We start from the raw sequence: 22,520 nt of genomic DNA, 5'->3' as shown, positions 1-22,520 counted from the left end.
CGCCAAGGTAGCTCTGCGGACAGCCAGGCAGACTTACAGGACTAAGAGGCTTAAAGAGGTGGAGGAAATATCACAGGCCTTTGGCATCTGGTCCTGCTGCTAGACTCAGTCGTGTTGTTGTTTCGGTTTTACACCTTTTGGCAAAAGAGTCTGGGTGAGCATGGGTCAGAGGAACCTTCAGCTTTAAAAGCTGCTGCACTCTCAATAAGCTTTTACTTTGAAGTCTCAAATCAGGGTGAGGAGGAAATGTTAATGAACCTGTTGGTCAATGAATCTTCATTAACAATGATATTTACTCCAGAGTTCAGTCTCGATTACCGATTTCTTTGGTTGGACGTTTAACATTCACATGCACCTACGTTTTTTTTAAGGCCCAAACCTTTCGAACACATTTATAAATCAAGAGGCTTCATCATGTCTTAAGACAGGAGGCCACTTTATTAGCAAACATCTAATCAGCCAATCACATGGCAGCAACCCAAAGTGCTGAGGTTTAAGCGAAGCATCATGTTGTGAAGAAAGAAAAAACAAACAAACACTTCTCAAAGTTTTTGTGCTTTTGCAGTTTTTTAGTTGGAGCTCTTGGAGTTTAGATTCTGTAGATGATCCCCACGAGAGTAAACTGGTGGATGTTTTTCCAGCAGTAGGACCTGCAGTCTGTGGGTTTAAGGGTTGAGCTGAGAACAGCAGCTCAACCTTAAACCCACTGATCTCTCTGAGCTTCTATGAAACTTGCTGATTGCTTTTAAAAGCAGCTAAAAAGTCTTTTAAACTTTTTCTGTTTTGATGTTCTACCATTTTTGTTGTGAAGCAGTTCGTGATATTTATCTTGAAACATGTTATATAATAAAACTTTGACTGTACTTTAGTTAATACACAAGAACAAGCACAGTGCAGCAGATATTTTATTCATTAACTTTGAACTTAAACAGAGAGTATTACAGTAATTCAGAGACAAAATGTTAACAATACAAAGATGTTAACAGTGTACTTCCCGCTGTAACGGCCATAAAGGACATTTTATAGATGGACAGAGATTTTGCTTTGAGTGAGAAACAGCAATAAGAATCTAAAGGCACCGACTGATGAAGAAGAGTATGTTCTTCACATGCATGTTAGATATGAAAAGCAGAGGGCAGTAGAGGCACATTAACTCTAACCAGTTAAAAGCAAGAAGGTTTTATTATTAACTGCTCCTGTTTCATTCAAGTGAAGAAGCAAAAAAGTCATGCTCGTTGTTCATTTGCTGGCGGAAGAGTTTGTTTGCCAGTTCCTTCTGATTTGGTGTGGTCAGATACTTGTCGAGCAGCGCTCTATAGTGCTGTTCTGGGTGTCCGTACATGTTGGACATCTTCCAGGTGAAGTATGCGTTGCAGCAGTTCTCGTTGAGCTGATTGGCTAGCCACAGCCACAGCCTGGAGCAGGGAAGCAGAGCCACGGCAAAGTAAATGGGATCCTGATTCTCCATGATGTCTTTGTAATCAGACAAGTACTTTTTCATGGCAGGGGTTGGGTTAATGTTTGACACACTCTGTGGATGTGACACGTAGATTTAATCATTGACACAGGTTAAATATAAATTGTAGCAATGACTTCAAAACAGTAATGTTCCAGTTAAACAGAGAAATGTTGCTGAAGGTTTCTTACATTGAGGTTAAATTCCTTTAACGTGCTTTCAGCATACGTTTTGTAGCTTTCATACCTATCCTCCATGAACTCGTGGAGGTCCTCGGGGACCTTGACTTTGTTTCTCATCTCATCCAACATGTCTGTGACCACCACCAGATAATTGATGTCTTGGATTATGAATTTGACATAGTTGTCTGCCTGCAGGTCTCCAAGCTGCATGTGCTGTAGAAACGGTGTTTGCAGCGTGTGCTCAGCAATGTCCTGGTTACTGACCCACAGGTATTCATAGACATCAATGTTATTAACTGTGGGGGAGAATTTTAAACAGAATTAACCGAAATGCACATTTGCAACTACGTTACAACACATTTATAACCTGAACAGCCACTTCATGTTTTGACAGTTATTTTCTTTTCGTCTGTTTTGAGGGTTTTTGCAGTTTTTCAGTGAGCAGATTGAAATATAAAGACTTTTCTTACCTGATTCCATCTCAACGTATCACTCGGACGCTGCAGCACCGTCACACAGCAGGAAGCTTCTTTGAAGGTTAAGAATGTCAGACTGATGCTGCATTCACAGTTTTGGTGAGTGGGTGTTTTCTAAACTGTGGTGTAATTTAATACATTTTCACTTCATGTTCTAACTCCTTAGATGAGTCTTCTTTTCATTTATTTCACAATGTAGTTACACAAGAGAAGGAAAAAAGTCACACTGGTTCGACCTGTTTCAGTTGTTTAGCTCCCATCCTGTCAGCATCAGCCCTCTTTTACCAAAGCGTTAAGCCGAAGTTTTCGAAAAGTGTGACTTTTGTCAGAAAGCATGGCGGGTTGGCTAAGGCTACGTCCACACTAGCCCGGATAGATTTAAAAATGGCGTTTTCATGTGGACGTGACTTAAGATGCAGGAGGTGAAAGGGATGTATACAGATGAGTTCATGGTCGAATCAGTGACAAGCCCAAATACCCCCCCCTCATCTAATAGGCAATATACTCTTAGTACAATAAACTTAAGAGGATATTGCACCTCATACCAACTGTCAACGTGCAGGTGTTTGTGCTCATACGCTGCGTTTGGTTTTCATTAAATGTGGTGTTTTTGCATTATAGCCAAACGTCACTTTGGTCTTCTGTAACAAGGAAATTGTTCCAGAAATCTTGTGTTTGTTCAGATGAAACTTTGTCAACCTAAGCGATGCTGCCATGTTCTATATAGAGAAACCTGTGGAGTTTGAGATGCAGCTCTTCCATGTTTTGCAGTTTCTCTGAGCATTGCACGGTCTGAGCTATGGCTGAATTTACATCTACTCCTGGCGATGTGTTAACACACCTGAATGCTCCAGACCAGCAAACGTTTGCTTTCATGGAGGCGTTCATGCTCGATGATGATCAGTTATCAAATGTATTTGATTAGCAGCATCGTGCTATTTGCTCTCTACTTCCCATGGAAGCAGTAAGGGTGCACTGAAGGTTTTACAGGACAGTCCTTTGTTTTCCATGACTGCAGTCACCTGATCTCCTCTTTAACCTTTGTCTACTCATGTCTTCAAAAAGTTTACAATTTCTAAGCCAGTTTGTTGTTCTGTGCAGCTGCGCTGCTTTTATCATGTATTATGCATTTAACCTCTTTGTTTTTGACTCTATCAGCAAACCGTATGGTGGTGATATCCTGGGTATGCCAAACCTGGTTCATAGCACAGGCACGAGGCTAAGTTCAGACTACAGTCTGAGTGAACCAACAAACACAAAGCCGTAAATGCATGTATCAGATAGTAATCAGTTTATTTCCAACTAATACACACACAAAAAAAACCCTTGCAAAACATATTAATGACATCAAGACAAGATGGCAAAAACAATCATAAATACAAACCTGATCCAGATCTCAATATGAACACATGAAGAAAGAAAAAGCAGCTAAAAGGCTCCAGTGTGTTTGTGAGGGCATTTCTGAGAATACAGCAGGAATGGAAAAACAGAAGTATGAGTAAAAGAGAAACTGAAGAGCTTTGACAAACTAATAGAAAATATCTGGGATTCACCTTCGGCTCACAGCTCTGGGCTAGGGGAGCGGGCGAGTTACTGAGGACAAATCTGATTCCATTTCTGAGTCCTGTAAGCTAAACGCGTTAGCTTGTTACTGAGTAGACGAGTAGTAAATAAAACTATAAACATGGACGTGTTCGGCTTGCATCATCAGTAACACCCCCGCGCGCTGATACTGCACCTCTGTCGTCTTCTTGACATCCAAACGTTTGAGTTTCTCCCAGTTTGTATGAAAACCTGAATCTCTCTACAGCTGCTTCTCACAGCGCAACAACAACAAAGATCACCAATAAAAAATAATGTGGTGGCCACCACCTCAGCCTCCTCCTACGGTATGAATTTTTAAATCACAGCCTTGTTCTCGAGTTATTGTATTTGCAAACTCGGGTGTTGACGCCGCCCAACAACAGCTCATCAGCCTTTTATGGGTGAGGGTTAAAAAGGATAGGAGATGAATTAAAAAGGTCAGCGAGCAGCATCAGAAAACACTTTTTTCCTAAAATAAAGTTGTTTTTCATGGTCATTCATCGTTTGAGAATCACAACTTTAAAGTCTCTCTCTGCATAGACTTTGTTTGTTACATGCAAAGTCTGCGTAAAGATGCAGATTGGACAAAGCAAAACTGTGAACGCGTATCCACAAAACTTCTGTGAAAAATTCACTTCACACTCTGTTGAAAAAGCAAATCAGCTGATCATCATCAGTGACATCACTTTCCTGATGTCACAGACAATAAGAAATGAGGACAAGCATTTGTATTCGCAATTTACAGATAGGTGGAGCGGCAAGATTGGACTTCACTCGGAGTTTGGAGAAGAGCCGTCCAGGATGTAGCGTGTTTTATAAACATAAGAACCACTCCTGTCTCTAATAAATAAAAACTGACGTTTAGGCCTGAAATTATGTAGAAACAAATGACCTGAAACTGGGAGGATGCCAGATGTTAGGAACAATATCAGTGAGATGGAGTCCTGAGAAGTCAGGTATTACATACTACCTTATGAGGTGTGACCAAAAAAGCCTGAGAACGAGTCTATAAAATAAAAACAACCCGACCATATTTAATATGAAACAATCTCTTGGTCAATGTCATCATCTCAGACACATCCAGGTAGTTTTTAGCAGAGCAGCTATTTTTAGATGTCTTGCTGGAAGCCCTGTTTCCACATTAACAGACCACCAGATTTGCACTTTTCAGCTTCTCACAAATTAAAAACAGTTCAGACTTATGTCGACACAGTGAAGGAGACAGAGGAAGCTTAGGACAGCAGGACCTAGCAGGTCTTTAATGAAGCAATCTAAAAATAGCAGCTGTCTTGAAAATGGTCCAGATTGTGGTCCAGAAAATGGTTTTATTTTTAGGGGCTCATTCCTGGAACGTTTTGGTTACCCCACACATATATGTGAATGCAGCGCTAGCCCTATGTAGCAGTCGCCCCCTTCAACCTGCAGTTTCTAATGCGAGATTCAATCACTGTAACGGAAAGGTTTATAAAAATAAGTTAAAAACATTTTAAGCCCCTTTGTTTAGCATCTCCAAGCAGCCTACAAAGATCAGAAATGGTTTATTATAGACTATAAAGTAGCTGTAAGGAAATTTGAAGTGTCCTTATATTACAGCTCCAGATGTGCAGCAGCAGCAGTCTCGCTGCAGCCAGTTACAGATATTAGTTATTAAACACATAAATGAATGATCCGTCCTTTAGGGGCAAAAGTCGGATCTTAGAGTAATTTTCTGTTGAAAACGCCACAAATAGAAACGCCACATGTTCCCGCCTCCCACAGCTGATTGCTTCATTAAAGTGAACTCTTAGTATAGTTTGGCATCGCTGGGTTTCTGTCACCACTTGATGAAGACGAGAGCAGCGAGTGCGGCGTAGCCGATGATGAGGAAAAGCACTTTGAGCAGCCGGTCCTGTTTCTCCTCCAGCTCTCGGGTGAGGATCTCAAAGAAGGTGACAAACAGGAAGGTTCCGGCAGCGAGTCCCTGCAGCACCACGGACACTATGCTGCCCGCCAGCGTCTGGGCCGACTCGATGCCCATTCCCACCACCATGCCCAGCGGAATCATCACGCTGACTGTCACGCCCAGCTTGGTGGCGTCCTTCATGCCGAGAGACGCCTTAGCTACGCTCACCCCAAGGGCGATGGCTGCCAGTGTCTCATGCACAGCCACGCCCAGAAAGAGGCTGCCCAGCTTGGCCCCGTCCTCCTGCAGGCCGAGCGCCAGGCCCTCGAATGCGGAGTGCGCGGACAGAGCGAGGACCAAGCTGACCAGCCGCAGAGGCCCCGCCCCCGCCAGCTCGGCCGGGTTGAAGTGTCCGTGGTGGTGGCCGTGGGAGCGGTGACCGCCATTGCTCAGGGAGCCCCGTGCTGAGGAGATCAAAGGGGTATCGTACTCAGAGTCGCTGCCGGCCTCGGAGCCGCCGGCGTTGAAAGTCTCGAGGTCGATGAAGGATGGCTTCTCCTTCCTGAAGGTGAGGACAGCCTGCTCTATAAAGACGGTGAGGAAGAAGCCCAGCATCATCATTGTTTCAGCCAGAGGATAATCGCTGCTGCTCTTCAGCTGCTGGAACACATCGACCACCTGAAGGCGCAAAACGAAAACCACAACAATAAGCAGATAAAAGTTTATCGTTATCTTCGTATTCTGAAACAGGAAGTCCTGAGGGAGCCGTTGCTATGAAATACCAACGACAACACAAACTTTGCTCTGGTGAGAACACAATTTACAAAATGAACTTTGTGTTTTATTTAATCAGACTAAGACTTGAAAGTAGTGACTGAGCCCATGAACTCTGGAAAGTTTGGCTTCACTTTTAAGAAGTGTTGAAATCTCCCAATTCTTTGAATCTTTGGGCTGAAGGAAGGACAATACTCGGTGTATAAATGCTCAATCAACAATCCTTTATTTCCATACAATTCTCACACAATGAGCATAAACACCATCCGGATGGTGAGAGATGCATGAGAGGGTCACAGCAAGTCCCAAAATGGTGGTGTGTTACACAGCTTTTTATACTTTCTACTGGCCCCCACCTGGTCGTAAACCTAAACATTCACAGTCTCTCTTATCTGTCATGGCGCCTAAGTTATGACCTCGGGCTCCCTGTCTTTCTACCCCCTACAAAGGTGGGGGCACAGAATGTGGTCTGTTTTTGCTATTACTGGACCAAGGTCCTTCGCACGCAACAATCTCAGAAATGATTTAAGCAGTCTGACATGACAAGAAAACAGTGTAAAACATTCACAGCAGATAAATGGCGGCGCCCACCTGTCTAACAGAACCCAAGGATGGTCACATTCTTTTAACCCCAAACATATACTGGAACATTTGTCTAACATACTACGAAGATGGTCATGTTCTTTAACCTAAAAATATAAGGAAAACTAAGCTACATACTTTGCACACAACCTAGACTAAGGAATATATTTATGTTCTACAGCTGTTTAACATAATTCATCTACCTTGACTATGGGTATAAGATAACATAGTTTGAATAATGATCTCACAACTCCCCCTTTGATCTCTCTTTAAAGAGATCACTTACAACATACATTCTAGGGTTGCAATATCCACATCCACTTGGTCCTCAGGGCCCTCTTTCAGCAGAGGCATCATTACCCCGGGGCCCTCCGGTCCCGAGGCTATGGCCCTGTCAATAAGACGAACTACCAGCGCCCTGAGGCAAGGGATGAAACAGCATCCACATGTTGTAAGAACTGCAGTGAAAACAGACAGTGAAACCATAATTGACATGACAAAACCTTTCCATTGCCCAAAGACAGAGGTCATCCACGCTTCCAGCGAGTTATCCAATCCCGAATGGTCATACATTGTTGGGACAACGTCTTTAGGCCTTCCAGAACTCGGGTCACAGAGCAGTCGGGGACTGTGTTATTTGAAATGAAAGTACAATACATATCCCCAAACATCGCGCAAACGCCCCCTTTTTCTCCCAACAACATATCTAACGCCATCCGATTTTGTACTGCCATTAAAGATTTTGGACCCAACTGTTCAGCAAGCCCTTACATTTAATGACAGCGCAAAGATCAAATGTATACGAGATTGTGGACCCTTTAACGTAGTCCAACTCTATACCGCCATAATAATCAAAACACTCATCTGATTTACCTGTTTCACTACGTTTGGTTCGCTTCACCGTGGCCTGTGATGGTGGTATCCCCGGAGTGGATTCAGATCTGTCTCTGGGCAATTCACTTAGGTGATCTTCATCGTTGGGAAAAGTGGTGTCAACTATTTCCCAGGCTCCTAGTATTTGTGCTTCACACAGAAACACAATTCCATCGCTGGATTTCCTCTGCGCTGTCACTTTTAGAGCTTGGCACGCTCTCTCCATCCCTCGAGTTGTCACGTCCAACACTGCTGAAGATTTAAGGCCGAGCACGTCGTACACCTTAGTTGTCTTCCTCAATGTCAACGATGAATCTCTCATTTTATTTAAAATCCTGCTGTGGGAAGTCTCCTCTCAATCTCCTGGAAGCTCAGTAGCACCGCTCTCTGTGTGATGTCTGCTGTGCTGAAGATGATCTCTGATCCTCCTGAAGCCTCTCTCCTGGCCTCAGCTCCCATCTTGTGGACGATCCTCTCAGCCACTCCTTCTCGTCATGGCACCTCACGACATCTACAGATTAAAAAATAACACTCCTCTCCCCACATGGCTTCCACCATGTGTCAACTCCCCAATGAGACATGTACAAGAATGTTGCACATTCTCTCTAAAACAATCTCCAGGGTTTCCCACTTGGAGCAGCCATACTCCAACCTGTAACCCTGTGTAAAAACATTAATCAGCAGTTACATGTTCAGCTTATTCACCTCCCAGCTCCACCTGGAGCCTGTATCCTGGAAGACAAATCTGTTAAATCAAACTTCACATTTGCAACCAACTGTAAATCATAAGAGTGATAAAGTATTCAGCATAAAAGACAAGTATCATGTGCAGGTTTTCTCCAATCATTAAATCACTATTATTACCATAATTTGTCCCAAATCATGAATCATCCCAATTTATTCCACAATTTAATCTGTGACTTCCCTTAAACAATGTCACTCCACCCATTTTATCACTATGAGCTCAGTAGTGGCCAGCTAATGAGCTCATATTCAACTATTTCATAAACACTGCATCTCTTATTTGTTTCCTCATGTCACTTGTCTGTTTTCTGCTGAATCCTCTACATCCACTCTTAAAAAAACAGACATTAGGAGCACACATAGACAATCCTGGTGGTCAGGCGCAGGTCGATAGGTTCCAGAGGTGCCGTAAAAGGCCATAAAATTAAGCCTGCTGTAAAAGCAATGACACTGGTTTCAACACAGGAAATTTCTCACATTATTCACATCGTCAAAGTAACCTTCAACATTTTCCCAACAACACAGTGTAACAGCATCATCAATCCTGTAGTAGAGAAACAAACATCAACCAATTGTGCTGTTATAAATCACATCATCAAATCACATGAAGAACTGTAATGCTGTAGAAAAGAGAATGTAAATGTTAGCGCTGCGCAGATGTGTACACACTTTCTCACAGTAATCTCTGTGAGCAACACAAGCCCATGAATAACACCCCCTGGTAGATTCACAAACACAGAAAGTGGCATTTAAAAGGTTAAATCATCACGCAACCTCGGATGTTGCTGTCATCTTTCTGCTCCTGTAAAAAGAAACACATAAATTCATCCACCCTTTTGTCCTGTCTAGGTGGAGGTAAACTTTGAGTCGTGGTCAAGTCTTGTCAGCTTTTACCAGTCAGTCAGTTTGTTTTTATTTCCATTCATTCATTCATTCATTCATCCATTCTTTCTTTGCTGATAGTGGAAACCATCGCCACATTTGATTTCCACCCTCAGCAAAATGACGTCATTTCAAAAAGAAAAAGAAGAACTTTAGGTCGGATTACCTCGCTGAATCCTTTTTAGGCAGGGACTCTCATTTTCTAATTGTCCCAAATAAGTGGCTTTCTCCAGAGCCCATTTTAATGTGGAGAAACTCACTTGCAACAATTTTCTCGACGACATGTAGCGCTTTTAATTCCCGACGTACAGATCTGCTTAAAGAAAAGAAATTCACAAACAAAAATCAGTGCACTGTTCAAAAAATAAAAAAATTAATGAAAAATAAAAGATAAAACTGAAAAACAAAAGTAAATAAAAATACAGAAGCCCAGAAGAAGAAGAAAATACGTGTAACTCAGCGAACAGATTAATTTGGAAAGCCCAATATGCACATTTGGTATTTATAATACAACAGGCTGTGCTTACCTTTTGATGTTTGGACCGTCCTCTGTTCGCTTCGTCGCACGATCTCACCACATGCCAAATCTGCCCCTCCTTAGCACACCAAAGATCCGGGTCACGGCACCAAGTTGTTGAAATCTCCCAATTCGTTGAATCTTTGGGCTGAAGGAAGGACAATACTCGGTGTATAAATGCTCAATCAACAATCCTTTATTTCCATACAATTCTCACACAATGAGCATAAACACCATCCGGATGGTGAGAGATGCATGAGAGGGTCACAGCAAGTCTCAAAATGGTGGTGTGTTACACAGCTTTTTATACTTTCTACTGGCCCCCACCTGGTCGTAAACCTAAACATTCACAGTCTCTCTTATCTGTCGTGGCGCCTAAGTTATGACCTCGGGCTCCCTGTCTTTCTACCCCCTACAAAGGTGGGGGCATAGAATGTGGTCTGTTTTTGCTATTACTGGACCAAGGTCCTTCGCACGCAACAATCTCAGAAATGATTTAAGCAGTCTGACATGACAAGAAAACAGTGTAAAACATTCACAGCAGATAAATGGCGGCGCCCACCTGTCTAACAGAACCCAAGGATGGTCACATTCTTTTAACCCCAAACATATACTGGAACATTTGTCTAACATACTACGAAGATGGTCATGTTCTTTAACCTAAAAATATAAGGAAAACTTAAGTTATATATTTTGCACACAACCTAGACTAAGGAATATATTTATGTTCTACAGCTGTTTGACATAATTCATCTACCTTGACTATGGGTATAAGATAACATAGTTTGAATAATGATCTCACAGAAGCCAATGCAAAGTATGTGTGCAACGTGTGTTTACCTTATCTCTGACAGCAGGAAGCAGAGCAAATTCAAATTCAAATTCAAATTCAAATTTTTTTATTTGTCACATACACAGTCATACACAGTACGATATGCAGTGAAATGCTTAGACAACTGCTCGTGACCTAAAGAAAAAAGAAAAGGCTATGAATAAGATAGGAAATAAATATGAAAATAAAAAAGGGTAAATTTAACTAGGAAGGAATAAAATAAAATAAAATATAAAAATTAAGTTAAAAATGAGATAACTGTACAACACAAATTAGAATGAAGGGTAAATTTAACTGGGAAAGAATAAGATAAAATATATAAATTAAAGTTGAAAATAAAATAACTGTACAACAAAATACACAGTATAGAAATATATAAGAATGTATGAAGAAATATAAATATATATATATACACACAATAACAGCAGCTGTACAAGTATTAACTGGAAATGAGGAACACGCCCCCTCCAAATGAATTGCACAGAGACAATGGCCTCCTGTATCTCTGTGCTCTTTCACAGTCAACGAGCAGGAGACGTACTGGGACCAGCACACCAGCCAGCATAAGGCCGAACAAGCCCAGCAGGCCAAGCAGCTTGGCCACCAGGATCTGCATCCTGATGCTTCAGAGACACTAGAGCGAACGGAGCGGTGAACACAAAGTCATCTCCTGTCTGCTGCTTCTGGTGGGCTTTACTGGAGCTGCTGGGACATCCCTGCTGGTTTCAGTGGAGGAGACACAGGCAGATGTTGGTCTAAACACAAGAAATAAACACTTGTTGCACTGGTCTGAGCTGGAAAAATGCATCTAAAGATTCTGATGGACAAATATCCCCCATATATATTCACATCTTTCTTATACCTTAATTGGGGTGTTCATCTTTCTTTCTTTAGTTCAATGAGTTTAGTATCAGGACATTCATGTAACATTAAGTCAGCTAAACAGAGACAAATTAAACATGTTACTAACAGCAAACTATTATAAAATAACTTCTCATCTGTAGGTTTGGATTTTCTTTCAATTAAAAAGCAATACAGAAGTTTTATAGAGGAAGGTCAGAGGTCAAAGCCAGAGCCCCTGAGCAAGATGAAGTTACAGGTTAACCAGCGTTGAATTCAGTAAATGTTCTCATTTCCATCATTATTTTCCCATCATTTTCCATGGCACCTGGTTTCATTCTGACCAGCGTTTAGCCAGAGACTTCCTGTTTCAATCATCAGAGATGAGCTCTGCAGTTGTTCTTTGTACCGCTCCCTCACAAAGAAACCATGAAATAAACAAAATGTCAGCAGGTCCAATCTTGTCATTATTAGTACAACATTAAATCCACCATTTCAAATGATTTTAAATAAGTTATGCATCATTTATAGAACAATGCTAATTTTTCTGTTTAGGTGTTCAGACAAAGTCATCCACGTGTTCTAGTGGAGTACATTCATTAGAATGATTACATAAATGCTCCTGTTCACATGTATTAATACTACTTTACTATTATATTATTATGACATGAGGTTCAGTTAGATTTGCACAAAAACAGAAAAGTCCTTCAAAGACCTGCTTTTTAATTTCACAGCTTAAATACATTCAGAGCCGTATTTTTCACTTTTATTTGAGTAAATAAGTTGAATCTCTATTTCATCTTTTGGATGTCTCTGAGCTTCTATGAAACTTGCTGATTGCTTTTAAAAGTCTAAAAAAAGTAATCTTTTAAACTTGCCTCTTGGTGACTTTTTCTGTTTTGATGTTCTACCATTTTTGTTGTGAAGAAGTTCGTGATATTTATCTTGAAACATGTTATATAATAAAACTTTAACCGTACTTTAGTTAATACACAAGAACAAGCACAGTGCAGCAGATATTTTATTCATTAACTTTGAACTTAAACAGAGAGTATTACAGTAATTCAGAGACAAAATGTTAACAATACAAAGATGTTAACAGTGTACTTCCCGCTGTAACGGCCATAAAGGACATTTTATAGATGGACAGAGATTTTGCTTTGAGTGAGAAACAGCAATAAGAATCTAAAGGCACCGACTGATGAAGAAGAGTATGTTCTTCACATGCACTATGTTAGATATGAAAAGCAGAGGGCAGTAGAGGCACATTAACTCTAACCAGTTGGTTTATTATAAACTGCTCCTGTTTCATTCAAGTGAAGAAGCAAAAAAGTCATGCTCGTTGTTCATTTGCTGGCGGAAGAGTTTGTTTGCCAGTTCCTTCTGATTTGGTGTGGTCAGATACTTGTCGAGCAGCGCTCTATAGTGCTGTTCTGGGTGTCCGTACATGTTGGACATCTTCCAGGTGAAGTATGCGTTGCAGCAGTTCTCGTTGAGCTGATTGGCTAGCCACAGCCACAGCCTGGAGCAGGGAAGCAGAGCCACGGCGAAGTAAATGGGATCCTGATTCTCCATGATGTCTTTGTAATCAGACAAGTACTTTTCCATGGCAGGGGTTGGGTTAATGTTTGACACACTCTGTGGATGTGACACGTAGATTTAATCATTGACACAGGTTAAATATAAATTGTAGCAATGACTTCAAAACAGTAATGTTCCAGTTAAACAGAGAAATGTTGCTGAAGGTTTCTTACATTGAGGTTAAATTCCTTTAACGTGCTTTCAGCATACGTCTTGTAGCTTTCATACCTATCCTCCATGAACTCGTGGAGGTCCTCGGGGACCTTGACTTTGTTTCTCATCTCATCCAACATGTCTGTGACCACCACCAGATAATTGATGTCTTGGATTATGAATTTGACATAGTTGTCTGCCTGCAGGTCTCCAAGCTGCATGTGCTGTAGAAACGGTGTTTGCAGCGTGTGCTCAGCAATGTCCTGGTTACTGACCCACAGGTATTCATAGACATCAATGTTATTAACTGTGGGGGAGAATTTTAAACAGAATTAACCGAAATTCACATTTGCAACTACGTTACAACACATTTATAACCTGAACAGCCACTTCATGTTTTGACAGTTATTTTCTTTTCGTCTGTTTTGAGGGTTTTTGCAGTTTTTCAGTGAGCAGATTGAAATATAAAGACTTTTCTTACCTGATTCCATCTCAACGTATCACTCGGACGCTGCAGCACCGTCACACAGCAGGAAGCTTCTTTGAAGGTTAAGAATGTCAGACTGATGCTGCATTCACAGTTTTGGTGAGTGGGTGTTTTCTAAACTGTGGTGTAATTTAATACATTTTCACTTCATGTTCTAACTCCTTAGATGAGTCTTCTTTTCTTTTATTTCACAATGTAGTTACACAAGAGAAGGAAAAAAGTCACACTGGTTCGACCTGTTTCAGTTGTTTAGCTCCCATCCTGTCAGCATCAGCTTTTACCAAAGCGTTAAGCCGAAGTTTTTGAAAAGTGTGACTTTTGTCTAATCTAATAGGCAATATCCCCTTAGTACAATAAACTTAAGAGGATATTGCCCCTCATACCAACTGTCAACGTGCAGGTGTTTGTGCTCATACGCTGCGTTTGGTTTTCATCAAATGTGGTGTTTTTGCATTATAGCCAAACATCACTTTGGTCTTCTGTAACAAGGAAATTGTTCCAGAAATCTTGTGTTTGTTCAGATGAAACTTTGCCAACCTAAGCGATGCTGCCATGTTCTATATAGAGAAACCTGTGGAGTTTGAGATGCAGCTCTTCCATGTTTTGCAGTTTCTCTGAGCATTGCACGGTCTGAGCTATGGCTGAATTTACATCTACTCCTGGCGATGTGTTAACACACCTGAATGCTCCAGACCAGCAAACGTTTGCTTTCATGGAGGCGTTCATGCTCGATGATGATCAGTTATCAAATGTATTTGATTAGCAGCATCGTGCTATTTGCTCTCTACTTCCCATGGAAGCAGTAAGGGTGCACTGAAGGTTTTACAGGACAGTCCTTTGTTTTCCATGACTGCAGTCACCTGATCTCCTCTTTAACCTTTGTCTCCTCATGTCTTCAAAAAGTTTACAATTTCTAAGCCAGTTTGTTGTTCTGTGCAGCTGCGCTGCTTTTATCATGTATTATGCATTTAACCTCTTTGTTTTTGACTCTGCTCTCAGCAAACCGTATGGTGGTGATATCCTGGGTATGCCAAACCTGGTTCATAGCACAGGCACGAGGCTAAGTTCAGACTGACAGTCTGAGTGAACCAACAAACACAAAGCCGTAAATGCATGTATCAGATAGTAATCAGTTTATTTCCAACTAATACACACACAAAAAAAAACCCTTGCAAAACATATTAATGACATCAAGACAAGATGGCAAAAACAATCATAAATACAAACCTGATCCAGATCTCAATATGAACACATGAAGAAAGAAAAAGCAGCTAAAAGGCTCCAGTGTGTTTGTGAGGGCATTTCTGAGAATACAGCAGGAATGGAAAAACAGAAGTATGAGTAAAAGAGAAACTGAAGAGCTTTGACAAACTAATAGAAAATATCTGGGATTCACCTTCGGCTCACAGCTCTGGGCTAGGGGAGCGGGCGAGTTACTGAGGACAAATCTGATTCCATTTCTGAGTCCTGCAAGCTAAACGCGTTAGCTTGTTACTGAGTAGACGAGTAGTAAATAAAACTATAAACATGGACGTGTTCGGCTTGCATCATCAGTAACACCCCCGCGCGCTGATACTGCACCTCTGTCGTCTTCTTGACATCCAAACGTTTGAGTTTCTCCCAGTTTGTATGAAAACCTGAATCTCTCTACAGCTGCTTCTCACAGCGCAACAACAACAAAGATCACCAATAAAAAATAATGTGGTGGCCACCACCTCAGCCTCCTCCTACGGTATGAATTTTTAAATCACAGCCTTGTTCTCGAGTTATTGTATTTGCAAACTCGGGTGTTGACGCCGCCCAACAACAGCTCATCAGCCTTTTATGGGTGAGGGTTAAAAAGGATAGGAGATGAATTAAAAAGGTCAGCGAGCAGCATCAGAAAACACTTTTTTCCTAAAATAAAGTTGTTTTTCATGGTCATTCATCGTTTGAGAATCACAACTTTAAAGTCTCTCTCTGCATAGACTTTGTTTGTTACATGCAAAGTCTGCGTAAAGATGCAGATTGGACAAAGCAAAACTGTGAACGCGTATCCACAAAACTTCTGTGAAAAATTCACTTCACACTCTGTTGAAAAAGCAAATCAGCTGATCATCATCAGTGACATCACTTTCCTGATGTCACAGACAATAAGAAATGGAGGAAAGCATTTGTATTCGCAATTTACAGATAGGTGGAGCGGCAAGATTGGACTTCACTCGAGTTTGGAGAAGAACCGTCCAGGATGTAGCGTGTTTTATAAACGTAAGAACCACTCCTGTCTCTAATAAATAAAAACTGACGTTTAGGCCTGAAATTATGTAGAAACAAATGACCTGAAACTGGGAGGATGCCAGATGTTAGGAACAATATCAGTGAGATGGAGTCCTGAGAAGTCAGGTATTACATACTACCTTATGAGGTGTGACCAAAAAAGCCTGAGAACGAGTCTATAAAATAAAAACAACCCGACCATATTTAATATGAAACAATCTCTTGGTCAATGTCATCATCTCAGACACATCCAGGTAGTTTTTAGCAGAGCAGCTATTTTTAGATGTCTTGCTGGAAGCCTTGTTTCCACATTAACAGACCACCAGATTTGCACTTTTCAGCTTCTCACAAATTAAAAACAGTTCAGACTTATGTCGACACAGTGAAGGAGACAGAGGAAGCTTAGGACAGCAGGACCTAGCAGGTCTTTAATGAAGCAATCTAAAAATAGCAGCTGTCTTGAAAATGGTCCAGATTGTGGTCCAGAAAATGGTTTTATTTTTAGGGGCTCGTTCCTGGAACGTTTTGGTTACCCCACACATATATGTGAACGCAGCGCTAGCCCTATGTAGCAGTCGCCCCCTTCAACCTGCAGTTTCTAATGCGAGATTCAATCACTGTAACGGAAAGTTTATAAAAATAAGTTAAGAACATTTTAAGCTCCTTTGTTTAGCATCTCCGAGCAGCCTACAAAGATCAGAAATGGTTTATTATAGACTATAAAGTAGCTGTAAGGAAATTTGAAGTGTCCTTATATTACAGCTCCAGATGTGCAGCAGCAGCAGTCTCACTGCAGCCAGTTACAGATATTAGTTATTAAACACATAAATGAATGATCCGTCCTTTAGGGGCAAAAGTCGGATCTTAGAGTAATTTTCTGTTGAAAACGCCACAAATAGAAACGCCACATGTTCCCGCCTCCCACAGCTGATTGCTTCATTAAAGTGAACTCTTAGTATAGTTTGGCATCGCTGGGTGTCTGTCACCACTTGATGAAGACGAGAGCAGCGAGTGCGGCGTAGCCGATGATGAGGAAAAGCACTTTGAGCAGCCGGTCCTGTTTCTCCTCCAGCTCTCGGGTGAGGATCTCAAAGAAGGTGACAAACAGGAAGGTTCCCGCAGCGAGTCCCTGCAGCACCACGGACACTATGCTGCCCGCCAGCGTCTGGGCCGACTCGATGCCCATTCCCACCACCATGCCCAGCGGAATCATCACGCTGACTGTCACGCCCAGCTTGGTGGCGTCCTTCATGCCGAGAGACGCCTTAGCTACGCTCACCCCAAGGGCGATGGCTGCCAGTGTCTCATGCACAGCCACGCCCAGGAAGAGGCTGCCCAGCTTGGCCCCGTCCTCCTGCAGGCCGAGCGCCAGGCCCTCGAATGCGGAGTGTGCGGACAGAGCGAGGACCAAGCTGACCAGCCGCAGAGGCCCCGCCCCCGCCAGCTCGGCCGGGTTGAAGTGTCCGTGGTGGTGGCCGTGGGAGCGGTGACCGCCATTGCTCGGTGAGCCCCGTGCTGAGGAGATAAAAGGGGTATCGTACTCAGAGTCGCTGCCGGCCTCGGAGCCGCCGGCGTTGAAAGTCTCGAGGTCGATGAAGGATGGCTTCTCCTTCCTGAAGGTGAGGACAGCCTGCTCGATAAAGACGGTGAGGAAGAAGCCCAGCATCATCATTGTTTCAGCCAGAGGATAATCGCTGCTGATCTTCAGCTGCTGGAACACATTGACCACCTGAAGGCGCAAAACGAAAACCACAACAATAAGCAGATAAAAGTTTATCGTTATCTTCGTATTCTGAAACAGGACGTCCTGAGGGAGCCGTTGCTATGAAATACCAACGACAACACAAACTTTGCTCTGGTGAGAACACAATTTACAAAATGAACTTTGTGTTTTATTTAATCAGACTAAGACTTGAAAGCAGTGACTGAGCCCATGAACTCATCTGGAAAGTTTGGCTTCACTTTTAACCCTTTAAGACCTACCATAGAACCAAGTCCGCCAGAGCTTATATTATATTTTTACATGCTGTGGAGCCATTTTTGGGAGCATTTCAAGTTGTTATACATCAATACAACCATTATAGCCCAGATTTTAATAATATGTCTGCATTAAGTGCATAGTACTTACATAAATTGCAAAAAAGTGCAATAAACTACAAAAAAATTGAAAATCGTTTTTGCTTTTTTAACATATATTTCTAGTTAGAGAAATTTAAGAGGCTTATCCCTCAAAACTGTAAATACAAAAAAGTTGCACAAAATAGTTTCCCACCACAGGAAATTTATTTTGAGTGTCTTCATAGTTTTATTTTTGAAATACACCAATTTTTATACACTGCAGGAAAAACAAAAATAAATATTATGATGCAAATTTGCAAAAAAGCAGCATATGCATCAAAATAAACTATTTCCAGCAGTGCAATATGAGTCCTAAGCATCCCAGAAACGACACAGAAAGTCATAAAGTCAAAGATAACTTTTAAAAACACCAGTATAGGCTCATGAGGCTATATGGTAAAAAAACCCTACATTTTCCGCGAAAATGACGTCACTTCCGGTTTCGGGCAGGTCATGCGGACATGCAAAAGTTCGTGCTGACGTCTATTCCAACGTAGGAAGTGTTATGAACAGCTGATCGGATCGGCAAAGCGTGTTTCTGGAATATTATGTTTTTGTTGCTGCAAGTGCTTTTTATGCAGTTTTTGCAAAGCTATATGTGGAAGGAAACTGTGACCGAGGACAAGCTGATGGTATAAGATGTAAGTACAACTCCTCCGGTTTCATATGCAAAAAACATTATTGCGCTAGCTCACGTGGTTGCAGAGCTACCAGGATTTAAAAATAGTTACGCAAAACAGAGCGTGCCCGCTCTGACCGGTTTTAAAGGGTTAAGAAGCCAATGCAAAGCATGTGTGCAACGTGTGTTTACCTTATCTCTGACAGCAGGAAGTAGAGCATTGAAGCATGTTGCGAGGAACACGCCCCCTCCAAATGAATTGCACAGAGACAATGGCCTCCTGTATCTCTGTGCTCTATCACAGTCAACGAGCAGGAGACGTACTGGGACCAGCACACCAGCCAGCATAAGGCCGAACAAGCCCAGCAGGCCAAGCAGCTTGGCCACCAGGATCTGCATCCTGATGCTTCAGAGACACTAGAGCGAACGGAGCGGTGAACACAAAGTCATCTCCTGTCTGCTGCTTCTGGTGGGCTTTACTGGAGCTGCTGGGACATCCCTGCTGGTTTCAGTGGAGGAGACACAGGCAGATGTTGGTCTAAACACAAGAAATAAACACATGTTGCACTGGTCTGTGCTGGAAAAATGCATCTAAAGATTCTGATGGACAAATATCCCCCATATATATTCACATCTTTCTTATACCTTAATTGGGGTGTTCATCTTTCTTTCTTTAGTTCAATGAGTTTAGTATCAGGACATTCATGTAACATTAAGTCAGCTAAACAGAGACAAATTAAACATGTTACTAACAGCAAACTATTATAAAATAACTTCTCATCTGTAGGTTTGGATTTTCTTTCAATTAAAAAGCAATACAGACGTTTTATAGAGGAAGGTCAGAGGTCAAAGCCAGAGCCCCTGAGCAAGATGAAGTTACAGTTTAACCAACGTTGAATTCAGTAAATGTTCTCATTTCCATCATTATTTTCCCATTATTTTCCATGGCACCTGGTTTCATTCTGACCAGCGTTTAGCCAGAGACTTCCTGTTTCAATCATCAGAGATGAGCTCTGCAGTTGTTCTTTGTACCGCTCCCTCACAAAGAAACCATGAAATAAACAAAATGTCAGCAGGTCCAGTCTTGTCATTATTAGTACAACATTAAATCCACCATTTCAAATGATTTTAAATAAGTTATGCATCATTTATAGAACAATGCTAATTTTTCTGTTGAGGTGTTCAGACAAAGTCAGCCACGTGTTCTAGTGGAGTACATTCATTAGAATGATTAAATAAATGCTCCTGTTCACGTGTATTAATACTACTTTACTATTATATTATTATGACATGAGGTTCAGTTACATTTGCACAAAAACAGAAAAGTCCTTCAAAGACCTGCTTTTTAATTTCACAGCTTAAATACATTCAGAGACGGTAATTTTTCACTTTTATTTGAGTAAATAAGTTGAATCGGTATTTCATCTTCTACCAGTTTAAACAAAAAATACAAGTATCTGTACTTCTAAATGAGTGAAGAATGTATGTAATTATACCATATAAATTATGGGAAACATATAAAAATATAGAGTTTATGCATTACCACCACCTGGAAGTCGATATTTTTGCATATTAATATAATTTTAACTCTTATATCAAATCTTATATTAACTTTCGAACACTTTATGTACACCCCAACTTACACTACCAGTAAACTAATCAGAAGTATAGTAACGTGAAAATAAAGCTGAAATTTAATTTACTTGAGAGTTTCTTTGTAATGGAGCAACACAAAATACAGCTGCAGAGGTCTCTTATGTACTGAACATGGAACAGGAAGTCTCTGGCTAAAATCTGGTTGGATGAATCCAGGTGCAGATGTATCACAGCTTAATCTGGTTGGTTTGTTAGAGTCTGCATTGTTCTTTTGTGAGACAATGCCAACAGTTAAAAGCCTTTTTGGTGCCTTTTGAGTTTATTTCCTGGTTTGTCATTATTTCCTCCTAAAAAATCAAGTGTATGATACACCCGTTTTATCCTCACCAGTTAATCTGGATCACCGGCGCTGTGCCAAAAACCTGACTGTCTGTCACAAAAGTATTGCTGACATTTCTATACGTTTTCTATGTTTAATGCTGTATTATTGCTTATTTTGGTAAACAGGCTGACGTCAACAGGATTTACAAAGGGGTTATATGTAAAACAAAGAAATAACCTGTTTTGAAAGACTGTAATATTGTACCTACTTTGTATTCTACATTAATTTTAATTCAGCCCTATTTGGGTTCCTAAAATCCTTCCATAGATCTACTTTGTTACATTTGTCGCCATTCCTGCTGCACTCTTGGCCACATGTTTTACTTTTTAATCTCAATCTCAATGACACTTATCACCTGAGTTGTCGCCTTAACACCAAATAGCAAATATGAAACAGTGGCTTTGCAGGTCACCTAAAGCAACACCTGAGTTTAGACACCACTCATGCTATTAATACATTAACTATTATCAAATATCGGATTTACAAACTTAAATATAGCGTTTCGGTAAAACTGTTACTGAGGGAAAAATGATCTGAATGTTAGGTCATTTGTATTGTCATATGTAATTAGAAGGTGGATTTTCATTAGTTTGTGGCAGCAATTAAAACGCGTTGTTGTCGCCTTTGACACAGTTACGACCTTTAGTCAGAACACAAACACCGCGAGCTCTCTCATTGTGGAGATTACCCCGTTCACCGTTTTTTTTGTCCCACTGGTTTTATCCGTTTTTTATTTGTTATATTAATATATAATATGATGCGGGAGAAAAACATGTCAAACCACCAAGCGGGAATACGTGCTACTTCCGGTGGGTAATTTCAAAATAAGACAACTGGGTCCTCCTTTACGTCCGACAGTCTAATCAATTTGTTTTTATTATTGTAATTCAGCGTCACAACTTGTAATCACGTCTTTGGTCCCACTTCATCAAGTGTGTAGAACAAAAATGAAAGTTTACACAACGCAAATAACCGCACTGTTTCCGTGCGAATACTGTCTAACAGCAGCTAACTTGACGCTAGCATTAGCTTTCTGTCATTTGTTCATGGGGGGCTAAAGAGGCTAACAAACCGGTGTGGCGCTCAGGTAGGGAAAGCAGTTGTTTTCCTTTGCTGTTCACGCTTATCAGCGGCTTTAGCTCCGAAACAACAAGATAAACCGCAAATATCACGCAAACACCGTGTTTACCTGTTAGAACATCCGCTCTCATCTACTGCAGGTGCACAATAATACTTCCGCGTTTACATCCCGCAACGGAACCCCCCGGGCGTGATGACGTAGTCCACAATCAGGGTGACGTGAAGCGTCCTGGCGTGACAAAGGATGGAGACGCACGACCCCTGAAAGGACCAGCCGAAGGAAAATCGTTTTAACGGATTTTTAAGTATGATTTTTTTTTCCTGTCCATACATATTTTTTTAACATATTCCGTTATATAAAAAATATTCAAATTTGATATACGTGTAATTTCTTTAAGGTTTTCAAAAGTGCTAAATATTGTGTTGACCATGTTGTTATTGTTTTCGATTGGTGTGAAATTAGGTTAAGAGTAGTTATTGAATAAACTGGACTTAGTTTGGCCATTTCTCATGACTCAAAGGAATAAAAAGAAAACAACTATGTCATTCCTACTTCGGGTTTCCTTCTCACTATAATTTCTCCCCTCATAAATGTGTATGTTTTCCTGTGAATATATATTTCTT

General features: G+C 41.1%; 4 protein-coding genes and 1 long non-coding RNA gene across 7 annotated transcripts; 1 reads left to right on the top strand and 4 right to left on the bottom strand.

Moving 5' to 3' along the window:
• Positions 1–1,201: 1,201 nt before the first annotated feature.
• LOC146502384 (uncharacterized) lies at positions 1,202–2,232 on the bottom strand. Its single transcript, XM_085134037.1, has 3 exons — positions 2,109–2,232; positions 1,648–1,934; positions 1,202–1,531 (listed from the first exon to the last, which is right to left on the bottom strand). Exons 1-3 carry the CDS (start codon positions 2,116–2,118, stop codon positions 1,202–1,204), a joined length of 627 nt encoding a protein of 208 aa, XP_084990163.1. The 5' UTR covers positions 2,119–2,232.
• LOC146502381 (uncharacterized) lies at positions 1,793–14,162 on the top strand. Its single transcript, XR_014869585.1, has 5 exons — positions 1,793–1,908; positions 2,058–2,213; positions 13,565–13,639; positions 13,789–13,944; positions 14,045–14,162. It is a non-coding gene; the product is annotated as an uncharacterized LOC146502381 (long non-coding RNA).
• Positions 4,195–12,198, bottom strand: LOC146502383 (zinc transporter ZIP3-like). The gene is made up of 3 exons (XM_085134047.1): positions 11,227–12,198; positions 10,793–10,828; positions 4,195–6,258 (listed from the first exon to the last, which is right to left on the bottom strand). Exons 1-3 carry the CDS (start codon positions 11,398–11,400, stop codon positions 5,512–5,514), a joined length of 957 nt encoding a protein of 318 aa, XP_084990173.1. The 5' UTR covers positions 11,401–12,198; the 3' UTR covers positions 4,195–5,511.
• On the bottom strand, positions 12,633–13,963 carry LOC146502382 (uncharacterized). Its single transcript, XM_085134038.1, has 3 exons — positions 13,840–13,963; positions 13,379–13,665; positions 12,633–13,262 (listed from the first exon to the last, which is right to left on the bottom strand). The coding sequence occupies exons 1-3, from the start codon at positions 13,847–13,849 to the stop codon at positions 12,933–12,935; spliced, it is 627 nt and encodes a 208-aa protein (XP_084990164.1). The 5' UTR covers positions 13,850–13,963; the 3' UTR covers positions 12,633–12,932.
• Positions 14,163–15,768: 1,606 nt separating the features above from the next.
• On the bottom strand, positions 15,769–22,406 carry LOC146502380 (zinc transporter ZIP3-like). Of its 3 annotated transcripts, none has more exons than XM_085134025.1 (3): positions 22,006–22,406; positions 19,031–19,376; positions 15,769–17,830 (listed from the first exon to the last, which is right to left on the bottom strand). In XM_085134025.1, the coding sequence occupies exons 2-3, from the start codon at positions 19,235–19,237 to the stop codon at positions 17,084–17,086; spliced, it is 954 nt and encodes a 317-aa protein (XP_084990151.1). In that variant the 5' UTR covers positions 19,238–19,376; positions 22,006–22,406; the 3' UTR covers positions 15,769–17,083. The 3 variants fall into 3 exon arrangements, with proteins under 3 accessions (XP_084990151.1, XP_084990153.1, XP_084990152.1); XM_085134027.1 differs by having other exon boundaries at positions 19,031–19,337; XM_085134026.1 differs by lacking the exon at positions 22,006–22,406 and having other exon boundaries at positions 19,031–21,999.
• Between the last annotated feature and the right edge of the window lie 114 nt (positions 22,407–22,520).

Source organism: Neolamprologus multifasciatus, chromosome 15, assembly GCF_963576455.1.
Source record: "Neolamprologus multifasciatus chromosome 15, fNeoMul1.2, whole genome shotgun sequence".
Lineage (NCBI taxonomy): Eukaryota > Metazoa > Chordata > Actinopteri > Cichliformes > Cichlidae > Neolamprologus > Neolamprologus multifasciatus.
Note: the sequence above shows the minus strand (reverse complement) of the source record. Positions and strands in the feature narration are given on the sequence as shown.